Consider the following 16,494-nt stretch of genomic DNA (forward strand, 5'->3'; position numbering starts at 1 on the left):
AGCTGACTGGTGAGCAGTGTGACAGCCTGGCCCAGCAGCCCCCGCCTTCGAGCACCACTGGAGCAGGCCGGGAGCGGAAGGAGCAATGTAGCGGCCTGGCCCAGCAGGCTGAGCGATCCCCAGCCTGCAAGCAGCATCGGAGCAGGCCGGGGAGCAGAAGGAGCAGCGTGGCGGTATACCACTCCAGGGAGCAGCACGTGCTGGAGCAGGAAAGCAACGGCAGCGAAGAGGCCGACTGGATTGGACGTCACCAAGATTCACGTTGGTGATTGGAGCGTGGGCAGGTACAGCAGGAGCGGCGAGGCCGGGGCGAGAGATTGTACAGAGATGTGATTGGGACCCAGGAGAGGCGTGAGTTCGGGGCTCAGAAGAGCCGTGGGCCCAGGGGCAGCACGGGCCCAGCCCACACTGCGATATGTGAGCGCACTAGGTCTGTGCAGCAGAGCTGGTCTCCAGTCGTCCTGGTTAACCCTTGCCACTGGACTGAGCGTTACCCCCAGGACCCAGTGTTACACATCCCACTCCACCCCCCCTCAATCCGGCAGTACTGAACATCAGGTGATCTTATCGAAACATATAAGATTATGAGGGGACTTGACAAGGTGGATGCAGAGAGGATGTTTCCACTGATAGGGGAGACTAGAACTAGGGGGCATGGTCTTAGAATAAGGGGCCGCCCATTTAAAACTGAGGAGGAGAAATTTCTTCTCTCTGAGGGTTGTAAATCTGTGGAATTTGCTGCCTCAGAGAGTTGTGGAAGCTGGGACATTGAATATACTTAAGGCAGAGATAGACAGTTTCTTTAACGATAAGGGGATAAATGGTTATGGGGAGCGGGCAGTGAAGTGGAGCTGAGTCCATGATCGGATCAGCCATGATCGTATTAAATGGCGGAGCAGGCCCAAGGGGCAGTATGGCCTACTCCTGCTCCTATTTCTTATGTTCTTATGTCACTCGGACCCCCGCCCCCTGGATCGAACGCGATCCCCTCCCCCCACACAATCCGGCATTACTGAACAACACTCTCTGACCCTCGCCCCCAGGACCGAATGTTACCGTCAGGACCGAACCTTCCCCCCTCCCCCCACCTGTTTGAGTATCCGGTCGATTGACTCCCGGTCCATTTTGCAGGATACAGCATCTTTCCTCAGCCGTGCTGCCACTGTTCCCAGGTAGTCGAGTGAAGCTACCCGCAGGGCCATCTCTGTCGACTTGTTACTGAACTGGTGAACCTGTATTCAGGAGCACAAGAATGAAATGTTTGAAAGACTGGGTCCACACTGCTCACCTTCCCACTCTAAATCCAAGTGATCTGTGGAACTCAGTCTGTGCTCTTAACAGTTCAGGGATTCTCCAGTAAATGGCTAATCGCTGCTATTCCATGTCTCCGGAACACTTGCACACCACTGTGCACTGGATTTATTTACAGAGTGATTGGGAAGCGGAAATAGAGGCAGACATGGTGACATGTAGGCGAGGTGACACTGGTTGGCCCAACTCCTTGGGATGAATGTTCCTGGTGGTGCACAAGCTCACCACACCTATCGGTGTACTACCATGGATAACCGGAACTGTGTAACGTCAGGTTCTGCTTTTATGGATATTTTACTCAAGTTCAAGTAACTTCTTTGAAGATGGTGTCCCATCATCAAGTTTGATTATATTGAGTGAGGAACAATAATCTCGCCTTACTAAAGTCACAAACGGCACGGAAATACATGCATGTTCTGCACGGACACAGGCCGCTGGGACCAAGCAGTCCCAGGTAGCATTTACCCTGCACACGAGCCTCGCTTGCTCAGCGAGGGGAACAAGTTACTGTACGCATCCAGCAGTTAATCCCGACACGGGAATACCTGTCTGACATAATACACATACTATCCAAAAGTACAGACTTTCAGAGATTAACAAAACAAGGTTTTGGGCTGAGAAATTTAATGTGTTGCTAATGAATTCAAGTGATGGAGCACCCAGCACATGGGTTTGATGTCCACAGACAGACTTCACCACAGAACAAGAAATTTCAGAAAGATGCTCAGAGACGCTGCTGGGTCATTTTAATACCGAGTTTCTGCAACTATTTAAATCTGGATAAAACTCAAGATATAAAAATGCCTCATTTTTATCATATTTCCTTCTAACATTCATAAGGCAGAACCCGTTGGATGTCAGTGAGTGTGTCGTCGACACATCACCACACAATCTGTACTCATGTAATGCCACAGCACCTCCTCAAGACATCGCAAAGCACTTCACAAGTTACTTTCCAAGTGTAGGCAAACACGGAAAGCAAATTTGTATACAAAAGATCCCACAAAATGTCAAATGTTCCTTGAACAAATCCCATGGCACAGCTTTATCCAGCATTACTGGCTACTATCCTAGCGGTTATCCTCAGTGTTAAGAAATACTTCTAACAGTTGTCCTAAACTCTTCAGCTTCCTAGCGACTGACCCTGCCCTGCTCCCTGGCCACTGTTTTAGGCAGAACCAGCTGTTTGTAGCCTCACCATCCAATTTGACTGAGCTGAGTTCAACACCATAACCTCTGCTTCACTGACCGCCTATTTCCACCTCCATAACGTCGCTCATTTCACACTTGCCTCAGCTCTTCTGCTGCTGAATCCCTTGTCCACGCCTTTCTTGCCTCTAGACTTGTCTATTCCAGTGCTCTCCTGGCCAGCCTGCCACAAACTCTGCTGCCCGTTTCCTAACTCGCACCAAGTCCCATTCACCCATCAACCCCGTGCTCGCTGACCCACAATGGCTCTCCGTTAAGCAATGCCTCAATTTTAAAAGGCTCAGCCTCGTTTTCGAATTCCTCCAAGGCCTCGCCCCTCCCTATCTCAGTAACCTATTCAACCCTCTGAGATCTCTGCGCTCCTCCAATACTGGCCTCTTGTGCATCCCCGATTTTTATCGCTCCACCATTGGTGGCTGTGCCTTCAGCTGCACTGGCCCTAAGTCTGGGACTCCCCCCAAACCTCTCCCTCCTCCTTTAAGAGGCATCTAAATCCTAACTCTCATCATGTAATGTCCTCATGTGTGCTTTGATAACGCTCCTGTGAAATGCCTTCGGTTTTACTACGTTAAACATGCTATATAAAAGTTGTGGTGTCCTCTACTTATCGACCCTCCTGCCAGAGGAGCTGCTATATCAAAACACTTCAATCACATTTCCCCAAGGAGAACAACCCCAGCTTCTCCAGTCTATCCACGTAACTGAAGTCCCTCATCCCTGGAGCCATTCTAGTAAATCTCTTCTGCACCCTCTCCAAGGCCTTCACATCCTTCCTAAAGTGTGGGGCCCAGAATTGGGCACAATACACAAGCTGAGGTCTAACTAGAGATTTATAAAGGTTTATCATACTCCATTGAAACATTGTACCCACTGCCTCCTAATTACAAAGTTAACGATCCTAATGCTTTTTTAACAGCCGTCTCATCGTGTCCTGCCACCTGGAAAGATTTCTGTATGCAAGCCTCCATGTCTCTCTCTCCCTGCACTCACGAAGTTTGTTACTATTCTCAATGTTCACTACATTGCTGAGTTTCGTGTCATAAGAACATCAGAAATAGGAGCAGTAGGCCATACGGACCCCCTCGAGCCTGCTCCACCATTGGCTATTATGGCTGATCTATGACTTCAATTCCACTTTCCTGCCCTATCCCTTTATGCCCAGAGTCCAAAAATCTCTCTCTTAAACTTGACTATACTCAACAACTGAGCATCCACAGCCCTTTGGGGCAGAGAATTCCAAATATTCACCACGCTGAGTGAAGAAGTTCCACCTCGTTTCAGTCTTAAAAGTCCAACCCTTTATTCTAAGACTATGTCCCCCTAGTTAGGGACTCTCCAGCCATGGGAAACAAATCGCTCAGCATTTACCCCATCAATCCCCCTCAGAATCTTGTATGTTTCAATGACATTTCCCCTCATTCTTCTAAATTCCAAACCATATAGGGCCTAATCAACTCAATCGCTCATCATAGGATAACCCTCTCATCCTAAGGATTAGTCTAAATGAACTTTCATTGAACTAACTCTAAGGCAAGTATATCCTTCCTTAGATATGGAGACCAAAACTGTGCGCAGTACTCCAGGTATGGTCTCGCCAAGGCCCTGTACAGTTGTAGAAAGATGGCCTTACTCTTGTACTCTAACCCCCTAGTAATAAAGGACAACATGCCATTTGACTTCCAAATTGCTTGTTGTACCTGCATGCTAATGGTGTTTCCTGTACAGGGACACCTAAATCTCTCTGTACACCAACATTTTAATAGTTTCTCACCATTTAAAAAATATTCTGTTTTTCTATTCTTCCTACCAAAGTGAATAACCTCACATTTCCCACATTATACTCCATCTGCCACCTTACTGCCCACTCACTCAGTCTATCTATATCCCTTTGCAGACACTTTGTGTTCTCCTTATAGCTTACTGTCCCACCTAGCTTTATATCATCAGCAAATTGGATACATTACACTCTATCCCTTCAGCCAAGTCATTAATATAGATTATAAATAGCTAGGGCCCAGCACTGATCCCTGCAGTATGCCACTAGTTACAGCCTGTCAATCTGAAAATTACCCGTTTATCCCAACTCTCTGCCCATTAACCAATTCTTTATCCATGCTAATACAATCTCCAATCTCATGAGCCCTTATCTTGTACAACAACCTTTTATGTAATCATAGGCAGTCCCTCAAAGCGAGGATGACTGGAGACCTGCTCTGCTGCACAGACGGTGCGTGCACATATAGCAGTGTGGGCTGGCCCGTGCTGCCCCTGGGCCGTCGCCTCTTCTGGGCCCCAGACTCACGCCTCTCCTGGGACCCGGTCACTTCCTTCTAAAAACTCTTGCCGTTCCTTCGTCCCTCCTGCTGTTCCTGCCCGCACTGCAATCAGCGACCTGACTTCGCAGCCGTTGGCCTTGTCCAGTGGTATGCCGCCGCACGCTGCTCGCTCTGATGGCCCCGGCCTCTGATGGTCAACCTTTTACGTAGCAACTTATCCATTGCCTTTTGGAAATCCAAATATACTACATCTACTGGTTCCCCTTTATCTACCCTGCTAGTTACATACTCAAAAAAATAAATACATTTGTCAAACATGATTTCCTTTTCATTAAACCATGTTGGCTCTGCCTAATCATAGTATGATTTTCTAAGTGCCCTGATACCACTTCCTGAATAATGGATTCCAGCACTTTCACAATGCCTGATGTCAGGCTAACCGACCTGTAGTTCCCTGTTTTCTCTCTCCCTCCTTTCTTGAATAGCGGTATTACATTAGCTAACTTCCAATCCACTGGGACCTTTCCAGAATCTATGGAATTTTGGAAGAGGGCCATTCGGCCTTTCGAGCCTGCACAATCATTCAATACGATCATGGCTGATCATTCCCTCAGTACCCCTTTCCTGCTTTCTCTCCATACCCCTTGACCCCTTTAGCCGTAAGGGCCATATCTAACTTCCTCTTGAATATATCCAACAAACTGGCATCAACGACTCTCTGCGGCAGGGAATTCCACAAGTTAACAACTCTCTGAGTGAAGACGTTTCTCCTCATCTCCGTCCTAAATGGCCTACCCCTTATCCTAAGACTGTGTCCCCTGGTTCTGGACTTCCCCAACATCGGGAACATTCTACCCGCATCTAACCTGTCCCGTCCCGTCAGAATCTTATATGTTTCTATGAGATCCCCTCTCATCCATCTAAACTCCAATGTATAAAGGCCCAGTTGATCCAGTCTCTCCTCATATGTCAGTCCAGCCATCCCAGGAATCAGTCTGGTAAACCTTCGCTGCACTCCCTCAATAGCAAGAACATCCTTCCTCAGATTAGGAGACCAAAACTGAACACGATATTCCAGGTGAGGCCTCACCAAGGCCCTGTACAACTGCAGTAAGACCTCCCTGCTTATACTCAAATCCCTTAGCTATGAAGGCCAACATACCATTTGCCTTCATCACCGCCTGCTGTACCTGTATGCCAACTTTCAATGACTGATGAACCATGGTCTCGTTGCACCTCCCCTTTTCCCAATCTGCCGCCATTCAGATAATATTCTGTCTTCGCTTTTTTGCCCCCAAAGTGGATAACCTCACATTTATCCACATTATACTTCATCTGCCATTCAATTTCCCACTCACCTAACCTGTCCAAGTCATCCTGCAGCCTCCTAGCATCCCCCTCACAGCGCCACCCAGTTTAGTGTCATCTGCAAACTTGGAGATATTACACTCAATTCCTTCATCCAAATCATTGATGTATATTGTAAAGAGCTGGGGTACCAGCACTGAGCCCTGCTGCACCCCACTAGTCACTGCCTGCCATTCTAAAAAGGACCTGTTTATCCCGACTCTCTGCTTCCTGTCTGCCAACCAGTTCTCTATCCACGTCAGTACATTACCCCCAATACCATGTGCTTTAATTTTGCACACCAATCTCTTGTGCGGGACCTTGTCAAAAGCCTTTTGAAAGTCCAAATACACCACATCCACTGGTTCTCCCTTGTCCACTCTACTAGTTACATCCTCAAAAAATTCTAGAAGATTTGTCAAGTATGATTTCCCCATCATAAATCCATGCTGACTTGGACCGATCCTGTCACTGCTTTCCAAATGCGCTGCTATTTCATCCTTAATAATTGATTGCAACATTTTCCCCACCACGGATATCAGGCTAACCGGTCTATAATTACCCGCTTTCTCTCTCCCTCCTTGTTTAACTTGTTTAGTTAGCCATGGTTGGATCACTTTTCCCGTGGATTTTTTTATTTCTCAACAGTATATTCGTCAAGAATATTGAAATATTTCTTTAAATGGTTTCCACTGCTTACCTACCATCATATCTTTTAATCTAGTTTCCTAAATGTACCTTAGCCAACTCGCCTCTAATAACTACGTGATTGGCTTTATTTAAGTTTAAGACTCTAGCATAGGACTTAGGAATGTCACTTGCAAACTTATGATCACTCTTTCCGAGAGGATCCTTCACTATGAGATTACTAATGAACCCTCATTACACAAAACTAGATCTAAAGTTGTCGGTCATCTGTAAACTTTAAAATTGTGCCCTGTACACCCAAGTCCAGATCATTAATGCCTATCAGAAAGAGCAGTGGTCCTAATACCGACTCCGGGGAACACCATTGCATACTTCCCCCTTCAGTCTGAAAAACAACCGTTCACCACTACTCTCTGCTTTCTGTCCCTCGGCCAATTTTGGATCCACGCTGCCACTGTCCCTTTAATCCCATGGGCTTTAATTTTGCTAACAAATCTATTATGTGGCACTTTGTCAAATGATTTTTGTCCACAAACACAACAGCTGCACTACTCTCATCAACCTTCTCCATTATTTAACTCTTACTGAACACAATTTACCTTTAACAAATCCTTTCCAGCTGTCATTCATTAACCCATGTTTTTCTAAGTGACAATTAATTTTGTCCTGAATTATTGTCTAAGTTTCCCCACCACCTGTAGTTGCTGGGTTTATCCCTCTCCCCTTTTTTGAACGGAGTGTAACATTTGCAATCCTCCAGCATCACCTCCATATCCAAGGAGAATTGTTTCCAGAGGCTCTGCTATCTCCACCTTTGCATCCCATCCGGACCAAGTCACTTTTCTACTTTGAGTGCTGTCAACCTTTTGACTGGTTTTAAAATGAGGAAGGGATTGGGCACGGTCCAGGTGGATAGGGTTGGTAAGATGAGGGTTGTAAAGCCTGCAGGCCAGGAGTTAGCTGGATGCCAGGAAGCATCGCTTTTCAGAGAGAATCACAGTCCTTTGGAACAAACTGCTAAGACATGCGAGTATGGAATCACTAAAATCCTTCAAAAGCGAACTTGGCAAGTTCCTCAGAGAAGCTGGAAGTTTGGTGTGACTGCAGTCTCCTGGAGCTTGTCTTTGGGAGTCGGTGAGAAGTTTGAGTGCTCGGCCACTGTTTATTTTGCCTGTCCCTGGAGATGGGGTGTTTAGTGAATGAGTAAACATTGTGTAAGGTGGGACCACTGACTGGATTGGCCGGCTTCTCATCTTCCTTTTTATACACTGTGAACTCCTTCGACTGCTCCTCTGCTTCCAGCTTTTAGCCAACTGCTAATCCAGATGCACAGCTTATTCTCGACATCCGCAGATATAGTTTGCCTCATGCGGTATGCACTATGGCATTCCTCATCAAATTCGGGCATCACCTCCTCAAACAGAGCGTGATGGCTCGATTGATCGACCCTTCCTATACACTTACCTCTCATTTAAGGATTTCAAACAGGCATAAATCCAGTTGCAATCTGCTAATTCATTCCCATTGGTTTCCAAATTACAGCTTTTCGTGGAAACATCTTCCCTTCCTGCTCCTAACTTTTTAATTTTGAACTTGTCAATCACAGCATGAAGCCTCGGGGACACGGGGGCATTCTTACCAGCAGTCTTCCCAGGAGGCTCAGCAACAATTCTGCCGCGGGCCACTCTGGTTTGTTAACCGTGGAAAGGAGATCCTGAACAAAGTTTTCAAAAAGCGGTCTGTAATCCTCTTCTCCTTGCTTGCTGCCACACCTACAAAAAGCAACAGGGAAATGCATTACTGGTCACCAGCCAAAGGTCTGAGCACAAACACTGTTTGCAAACACTCCCGCGTATTGCCCAGAGACTGTGTTTACAAGCACTCCCTCACAGTGCTCACCCAGAGACATTATATACACACACCCAAGTACGGTTGCGCTCTCGCAAATGGCATGCTGGCCTTCATAGCGAGGGGATTTGAGTATAGGAGCAGGGAGGTCTTACTGCAATTGTACAGGGCCTTGGTGAGACCACACTTTGAATATTGTGTTCAGTTTTGGTCTCCTAATCTGAGGAAGGACATTCTTGCTATTGAGGGAGTGCAGCGAAGGTTCACCAGACTGATTCCCGGGATGGCAGGACTGACATATGAAGAAAGACTGGATCAACTGGGCTGAGATTCACTGAAATTTAGAAGGATGAGAGGGGATCTCATAGAAACATATAAAATTCTGACGGGGCTGGACAGGTTAGATGCAGGAAGAATGTTCCCAATGTTGGGGAAGTCCAGAACCAGGGGTCACAGTCTAAGGATAAGCCATTTAGGACCGAGATGAGGAGGAATTTCTTCACCCAGAGAGTGGTGAACCTGTGGAATTCTCTACCACAGAAAGTTGTTGATGCCAATTCACTAAATATATTCAAAAAGGAGTTAGATGAAGTCCTTACTCCTCGGGGGATCAAGGGGTATGGTGAGAAAGCAGGAATGGGGTACTGAAGTTGCATGTTCAGCCATGAACTCATTGAATGGTGGTGCAGACTCGAAGGGCCGAATGGCCTACTCCTGCACCTATTTTCTATGTTTTTATGTTTCTATGTAAACTTCTTCACTCAGAGAATTGTGAACCCGTGGAATTCTCTACCACAGAAAGTTGTTGAGGCCAGTTCATTGGATATATTCAAAAGGGAGCTAGATGTGGTCCTTACAGCTAAAGGGATAAAGGGGTATGGAGGGAAAGCAGGAATGGGGTACTGAGGGAATGATCAGCCATGATCGTATTGAATGGTGGTGCCGGCTCGTAGAGCCGAATGGCCTACTCCTGCACCTGCTTTCTATGTTTCGATGTTACACCTGTACAATACAGGGTTACTTGGGCATCACGATTACACTGTGGCGGGAATGCAGCTCGAAATAAAAGTTCAGCTGCAGCCAGGACAACAAGCCCACCCCCGATGGCAAGCTCTGAAATTCCTGAACCGCCCCCCGCCTCCTTCCTCTGGGGTGCCCCCAGACGTGGCAGAGATGGCACAGGCACTTGCCTTCATATTTATGAATACTCTACCCCCAGGATTGGGAACAGGACAGGCTAGCAGCTGGAAGGTTTTGCGAGAAGGGCTCCAGGAATTCTGTACCCGGTGTCTCAGAGACTCAGACACTGAATCTGGAAACACTGCAAGTTAGCAGTGAGACAGAACAAAACTCCCCACTGCTTCAAAAGCTGCAGTAACACACTCAGAGTTCTGATGAAGGATCAGCGACCTGAAACATTAACTCTTTACATAAGAAATAGGAGCAGGAGTAGGCCATACGGCCCCTCGAGCCTGTTCCGCCATTTAATACCATCATGGCTGATCCGATCATGGACTCAGCTCCACTTCCCCGCCCACTCCCCATAACCCTTTATTCCCTTATCATTCAAGAAACTGTCTATCTCGGTCTTAAATTTATTCAATGTCCCAGCTTCCACAGCTCTCTGAGGCAGCAAATTCCACAGATTTACAACCCTCTGAGAGAAGAAATTCCTCCTCATCTCAGTTTTAAATGTGCGGCCCTTACTCTAAGACCATGCCCCCTAGTTCTCCTCTCCCCCACCAGTGGAAACATCCTCTCTGCATCCACCTTGTCGAGCCCCCTCATAATCTTATACGTTTTGATTAAGATCACCTCTCAATTTTCTGGAGGCCCAATCTACTCAGCCTTTCCTCATAAGTCAACCCCCACAGTGTTGCTGCCTGACCTGCCAAGCATTTCCTGGATTTTGTGCTTTTATTTCAAGTTTCCAGCATCTGCAGTAGTTTGCTTTAGCAACACACTCACCACAGGCACTCGCTTTCAACTTTACAATTCTTTCCACTCACACTCACTTTTTGAGGAAGACTGAGAGAAAGTTTTGGGCTGTTCTCATTGCCGTTTCGTAAGAGTTGGTAATTAGAACGTCTTGATCAACCTGCAAGATGAGACGAGAAGAATTAAAGGAAGAACTTCTAAATGTGGAAGCGAGTGAATGAAAAGGCCCGCACCCTTTAGCCAACTAGATACCAAGCCAGATGTAATCCCTAGGGTGATCTTCAAAGGGTATCTGAATTATCCACCTCTTTAGTTGCCAATGCATTGGCAATGTATCTTTAAGAAAGGGATGATATATAAACAAATCATTTCTTTGTTACGAGAACTTCATTTTCACACAACCAGACGTCGATCACCGTGCAGCGTGCCTCACAATTTTAATTGGGAAAATATTCCCACAAATCCATAATTTGAGTATTCAGAAATGCATCGTTAGTCAGGAAAGCCAACACCAACTTTTAAAGCAAATCATGTTTGACAAATTTAATTTTTGAAGAGGTGACTAGATACAGTAAATGCTGTAGCTGTTTTTCCTATTGATTTTCAGAATGGGTTCGATAGTGTCTCAAGAAGATTGCAGACGAATTCAGGCGAATGGCAGAGGAAACGTAGCAGAATGGAGAGTAAGATGGAAACAGAATGAGAGTAAAGGACGTGTTCATTTGCAATACTTAAAGCTCTGATTGGACCCCCTTGATGACAAATCCTCATTGCTGATTGGTCTCCGTGGAGGATGAGATACACCCATGCCTCTAGCCAAGTTGTTCCAGTACAGCTACAACACTGGCATCTACCCGACAATATGGAAAACTGCCCAGTTATGTCCTGTCCACAAAGAGGACAAATCCAATCTGGGCAATTACTGCCCCATCGGACGGTGTAGCCGTCAGTGCTATCAGGCGGCACTTACTCACCGATAACCTGCTCACCGATGCCCAGTTTGAGTTCCGCCAGACCCAATCGGCTCCAGACCCAAATCAATGGGAATCAGGGAGAAAACTCTCCTTCAACATTCACTCCCTCCAACACCGGCGCACCGTGGCTGCAGTGTGTACCATCTACAAGATGCACTGTAGCAACTCGCCAAGGCTTCTTGGGCAGCACCTCCCAAACCCACGACCTCTACCACCTAGAAGGACAAGGGCAGCAAGCGCATGGGAACACCACCACCTCCACGTTCCCCTCCCAGTCACACACCAGACTGACTTAGAAGCACATCACCTTTCCTTCATCGTCGCTGCGTCAAATCCCTTGAGCTCCCTCACCATCAGCACTGTAGGAGCACCTTCTCCACACGGACCGTATCTTCTCAAGGGTAATTAGGGACGGGCAATAAATGCTGGTCTTACCAGCGTCGCCAAATCCCATCAACGAATAAAATAACATTTCTCTGGTATGTGTAATTACATCCTCTCTGGCTACGTAATCAGTGACTTTGCAAAGTGTCATTCAAGCCATTCTGACTGCCGACTCCAAACAGAACAGAGCTCACAGAACAGAAAGGGCTCACTCTCACGCTAAGATGTTCTTCCACACCCCAAACAAGTTCCTTCCTCCATCTCCACCTGACCTCCTCTCCCCCCACCCAAGTTCCTGACCTCCCCCACCCAAGTTTCTTATCTTCACCCCTCCTCAAGTCTCAGACTTTCGCCCAGCCCAAGTTCCACTCTTTCTCTCTCCCCCTCCGGTCCCCCCCCACCCTCTCCCTCCCCTCTCCAGGCCAATATGGATCCAGCACTCCCATGGTCCCAATAAGCTGTGGCCTACTCTATACAGCAGCTCCAACTGTGGGGTAACGCCGCATGCGCAGCCAGACCTTGGTGACGGTCCCCTTCTGCGCATGTGCACTGAGTGTGCAACTGCAAAGGGGTGGGGCCGATCGCGTGCATGTGCAGAAGGACACAAAGATGTTCGTGCAGCTAATCACTTTGGAGGGTAAATGGGTGTTGCTCAGATTGGAGAAGAGTTGGGAGTGGTGCACACCAGGGACAGTGCTGGGTCCACTTCTGTTCACCATTGAGAGAGATACGTTATCGAGAGCAGATGGAACAAGGTTTTGAAATTGCTGATGCAAGTACGGCAAACAAGGAAGACTAACAGGCTTAAGATTGACAGGTTAGTGGAATGGACAGACAAGTGGCAGATGCAACTTAATGTGGATGTAACTGTGAGGTAAGTTGGGAACAAAATGGGAATGGGAGTACACACTTAATGGAACAGATTTATGATGATTGACAAAAGAACTGAAGGTGACACGAGGAAAAACTTTTTTACAGAGCGAGTGGTTATGTTCTGGAATTCACTGCCCGAGAGGGTGGTGGAGCCAGATACAATCGTGGCTTTCAAAAAGGGAATTGGATAAGTACCTCAAGGAAAAAAAATTGCAGGGCTACAGAGAAACGGCGAGGGAGTGGGACTCAGTTGCAGAGAACCGGCATGGGCTCGACGGGACAAATGGCTTCTCTGCTGTAACCATTTTATGATTCTAATTATTGGTTAGGCCACGAGCATTGTAGGCGCTTCTGGGCGCAGCACAGACACGCGGGGAGTGGGGAGCGGGGAGCACAGACACGCGGGGAGCGGGGAGCACAGACACGCGGGGAGCGGGGAGCACAGACACGCGGGCAGCACAGACACGCGGGGAGCGGGCAGCACAGACACGCGGGGAGCGCGCCGCACAGACACGCGGGGAGCGCGCCGCACAGACACGCGGGGAGCGCGCCGCACAGACACGCGGGGAGCGGGGAGCACAGACACGCGGGGAGCGCGCCGCACAGACACGCGGGGAGCGCGCCGCACAGACACGCGGGGAGCGCGCCGCACAGACACGCGGGGAGCGCGCCGCACAGACACGCGGGGAGCGCGCCGCACAGACACGCGGGGAGCGCGCCGCACAGACACGCGGGGAGCGCGCCGCACAGACACGCGGGGAGCGCGCCGCACAGACACGCGGGGAGCGCGCCGCACAGACACGCGGGGAGCGCGCCGCACAGACACGCGGGGAGCGCGCCGCACAGACACGCGGGGAGCGCGCCGCACAGACACGCGGGGAGCGCGCCGCACAGACACGCGGGGAGCGCGCCGCACAGACACGCGGGGAGCGCGCCAATACCACCAGGAATGTGAAACTGTAGTTATGAGGACAGACTTGAAATACTGGGACTATTTCCACTGGAGCAGAGAAGACTAAGGAGCAATTTAAATTGAGATTTTTTTTAAATTAAAGAGTTTTAATAGCGAAAAGGGAAAGAATTTGGAGGTCAATGAAGGGTCATCAATTTAAAATTGTCACTAAGAGTGAGGTGAGATATTAGTTATTGGAGCACAGAATACTTTACCACAGGGAGTGGTTGAGGCAAAGATCATTTTCATCTTTTAAAGGAAAGTTACAGGGCTATGGGAAGAGAGCGGGGCAGTGGGATTGGTTTGGGGATTGATACAGGGCTATGGGGAGAGAGTGGGGCAGTGGGATTAGTTTGGGATTGATACAGGGCTATGGGGAGAGAGCGGGGCAGTGGGATTGGTTTGGGATTAATACAGAGCTATGGGAAGAGAGTGGTGCAGTGGGATTAGTTTGGGATTGATACAGGACTATGGGGAGAGAGTGGGGCAGTGAGGTTAGTTTAGGGATTGATACAGGGCTATGGGGAGAGAGCGGGGCAGTGGGATTGGTTTGGGATTAATACAGGGCTATGGGGAGAGAGCGGAGCAGTGAGGTTAGTTTAGGGATTGATACAGGGCTATGGGGAGAGAGTGGGGCAGTGGGATTAGTTTGGGGATTGATACAGGGCTATGGGGAGAGAGCGGGGGCAGTGGGATTAGTTTAGGGATTGATACAGGGCTATGTGGAGAGAGCAGGGCAGTGGGATTAGTTTAGGGATTGATACAGGGCTATGGGGAGAGAGCAGGACAGTGGGATTAGTTTGGGGATTGATACGGGACTATGGGGAGAGAGCGGAGCAGTGAGGTTAGTTTGGGGATTGATATAGGGTTATGGGGAGAGAGTGGGGCAGTGGGATTAGTTTGGTATGATGAGCCGAAGTTTCCCTGTGCTGTAAACTTCACATGTGATATGTAATAATGAGCAGTGATTTAAATGTATTTACTAAATCTTGTGTTATTCTATCAATTCATCTTACCCTGCAACTGAAAATATTCCATTAGGATAATGTGGACATCTAATGTAAGCTTGAAATGCACTTTAAAAGTTGACACAAGTGGAGAAACTGCTGCTCCAGGATTAGCGTCCAGGACTTCCTACCTTCTTTTCTCCGTCCTCATCAACAGTGTTGGAGTCCTTCTCTGCAGCTGGGAAGTGTACAACACATTGGATCAGCTGCAAGACTAAGGCCGTCACCATCTGAATAAAGAGTGGCTCTCCATCCATGTCGCTGCTATTTAACCTGTTACATGAAACATGAACAAACATCAGGGTTTACAAAGGGAACCAATACTGACATCAGTTACTGCATTGAAGATTCTTCTCCTCAGTTAATACTGCAACATGCAACATGTCCTGGGCCACTTTAAAATCTGTATTTCCCTGGGATGGGAGGCACAGTGGATTAGACAATGCCTTTTCACCTCTGGGATTCGAGTTTGAATCTCCTCCATTTGCTGGTTGCAAAGGTCCTGCATGAAATGAGTTTGGGTTGTCTCTATCGGCCCACAGTACAAAGCTGCCCCGATTAAAGATTAAACTGACAATGCAACTCAGAGGCCACAGGGTTACTGGTGCGAGAAAGGAATCTGACATTACAGCCGTTACAGAAATAGTGAATCACGTTACCTGAAATTTCTTAAACTCCTCTTACTTGTTGGGAGTTTTGCAAGCGAGGCAAACATCTCTTCTAATATCAACTGTCTGTGCTTCTCATACCTCGAAAAAACCTGTCAAATGTTCCAAAACAGTATTCTTCAGCTGATTGACAAAATGTTAAAAATCAAGCATTAGAAGAAACTGTCGTTATACTGAACGCAGACACAGCCCATCCTGTGGTGTGCCTACCAGGCTGCCCGACACCGTGTTACAGGGGATCCAAGTCTGTACTGTCGGAGCATCAGCTACCCTGCGTATACTGCATATTGGCCGCGCAGTTCAGGGCTAAATACCTTCAGCACTGAGTTTATTTTAGATTAAACATTATTGCACATTACATCAGATTTATTAATTTACTGTAACACTAGACACACAAACCATGACTGTGAATATTTCCAATAACTGCACTTACAGCCGTCACCAGTTTGATGCCACATAGCTGTAACTCACTGACGTTTTCCACAAAAAATGGTGTAATTCCCATAGAAGAAACCTAAACAGCAGGAAAAGAGAGATAGTCAATTCATCATTCCAGGAAGACAGAACCATAGAAATTTACTGCACAGAAGGAGGCCATTCCGGTCCTTCGTGTCTGTGCCAGCTGAGAGCTACCCAGCCTAATCCCATTTTCCAGCTCTCGGTCCATAGCTCTGTAGGTTACGGCACTTCAGGTGCACATCCAAGTAATTTTTCAATGTGGTGAGGGTTTCTGCCTCTACCACCCTTTCAGGCAGTGAGTTCCAGACCCCCACCACCCTCTGGGTGAAAATATTTCTCAGCTCCCTCTAATCCTACCAATTACTTTAAATCTAAGCCCCGTGGTTATTGACCTCTTTACTAAGGGAAATAGGTCCTTCCTATCCACTCTATCCAGGCCCCTCATAATTTTATACACCTCAATCAAGTCTCCCCTCAGGCCCCTGTGTTTCAAAGAAAACTCCAACCTATTCAATCTTTCCTCCAAGCTAAAATTCTCCAGTCCTGACAACATCTCGTCTGTACCCTCTCCAGTGCAATCACATCTTTCATGTAATGTGG

General features: G+C 47.7%; 1 protein-coding gene across 1 annotated transcript in view; it reads right to left on the reverse strand.

The window, feature by feature from the left end:
- nipblb (NIPBL cohesin loading factor b) overlaps positions 1-16,494 on the reverse strand; it is a gene marked incomplete at its 3' end in the record, with an annotated part of 524,975 nt that overhangs the window by 161,024 nt on the left and 347,457 nt on the right. Inside the window, exons 20-25 of the mRNA XM_070871482.1 lie at positions 15,869-15,949; positions 15,427-15,527; positions 14,899-15,040; positions 10,655-10,737; positions 8,431-8,563; positions 1,089-1,232 (exon numbers count right to left, since the gene is read on the reverse strand). Of these exons, the coding sequence (XP_070727583.1) occupies positions 1,089-1,232; positions 8,431-8,563; positions 10,655-10,737; positions 14,899-15,040; positions 15,427-15,527; positions 15,869-15,949 (684 nt within the window). The remainder of the gene's footprint in view (positions 1-1,088; positions 1,233-8,430; positions 8,564-10,654; positions 10,738-14,898; positions 15,041-15,426; positions 15,528-15,868; positions 15,950-16,494) is intronic.

This window comes from Pristiophorus japonicus, unplaced genomic scaffold (assembly GCF_044704955.1).
Source record: "Pristiophorus japonicus isolate sPriJap1 unplaced genomic scaffold, sPriJap1.hap1 HAP1_SCAFFOLD_253, whole genome shotgun sequence".
Classification (NCBI taxonomy): Eukaryota; Metazoa; Chordata; class Chondrichthyes; family Pristiophoridae; genus Pristiophorus; species Pristiophorus japonicus.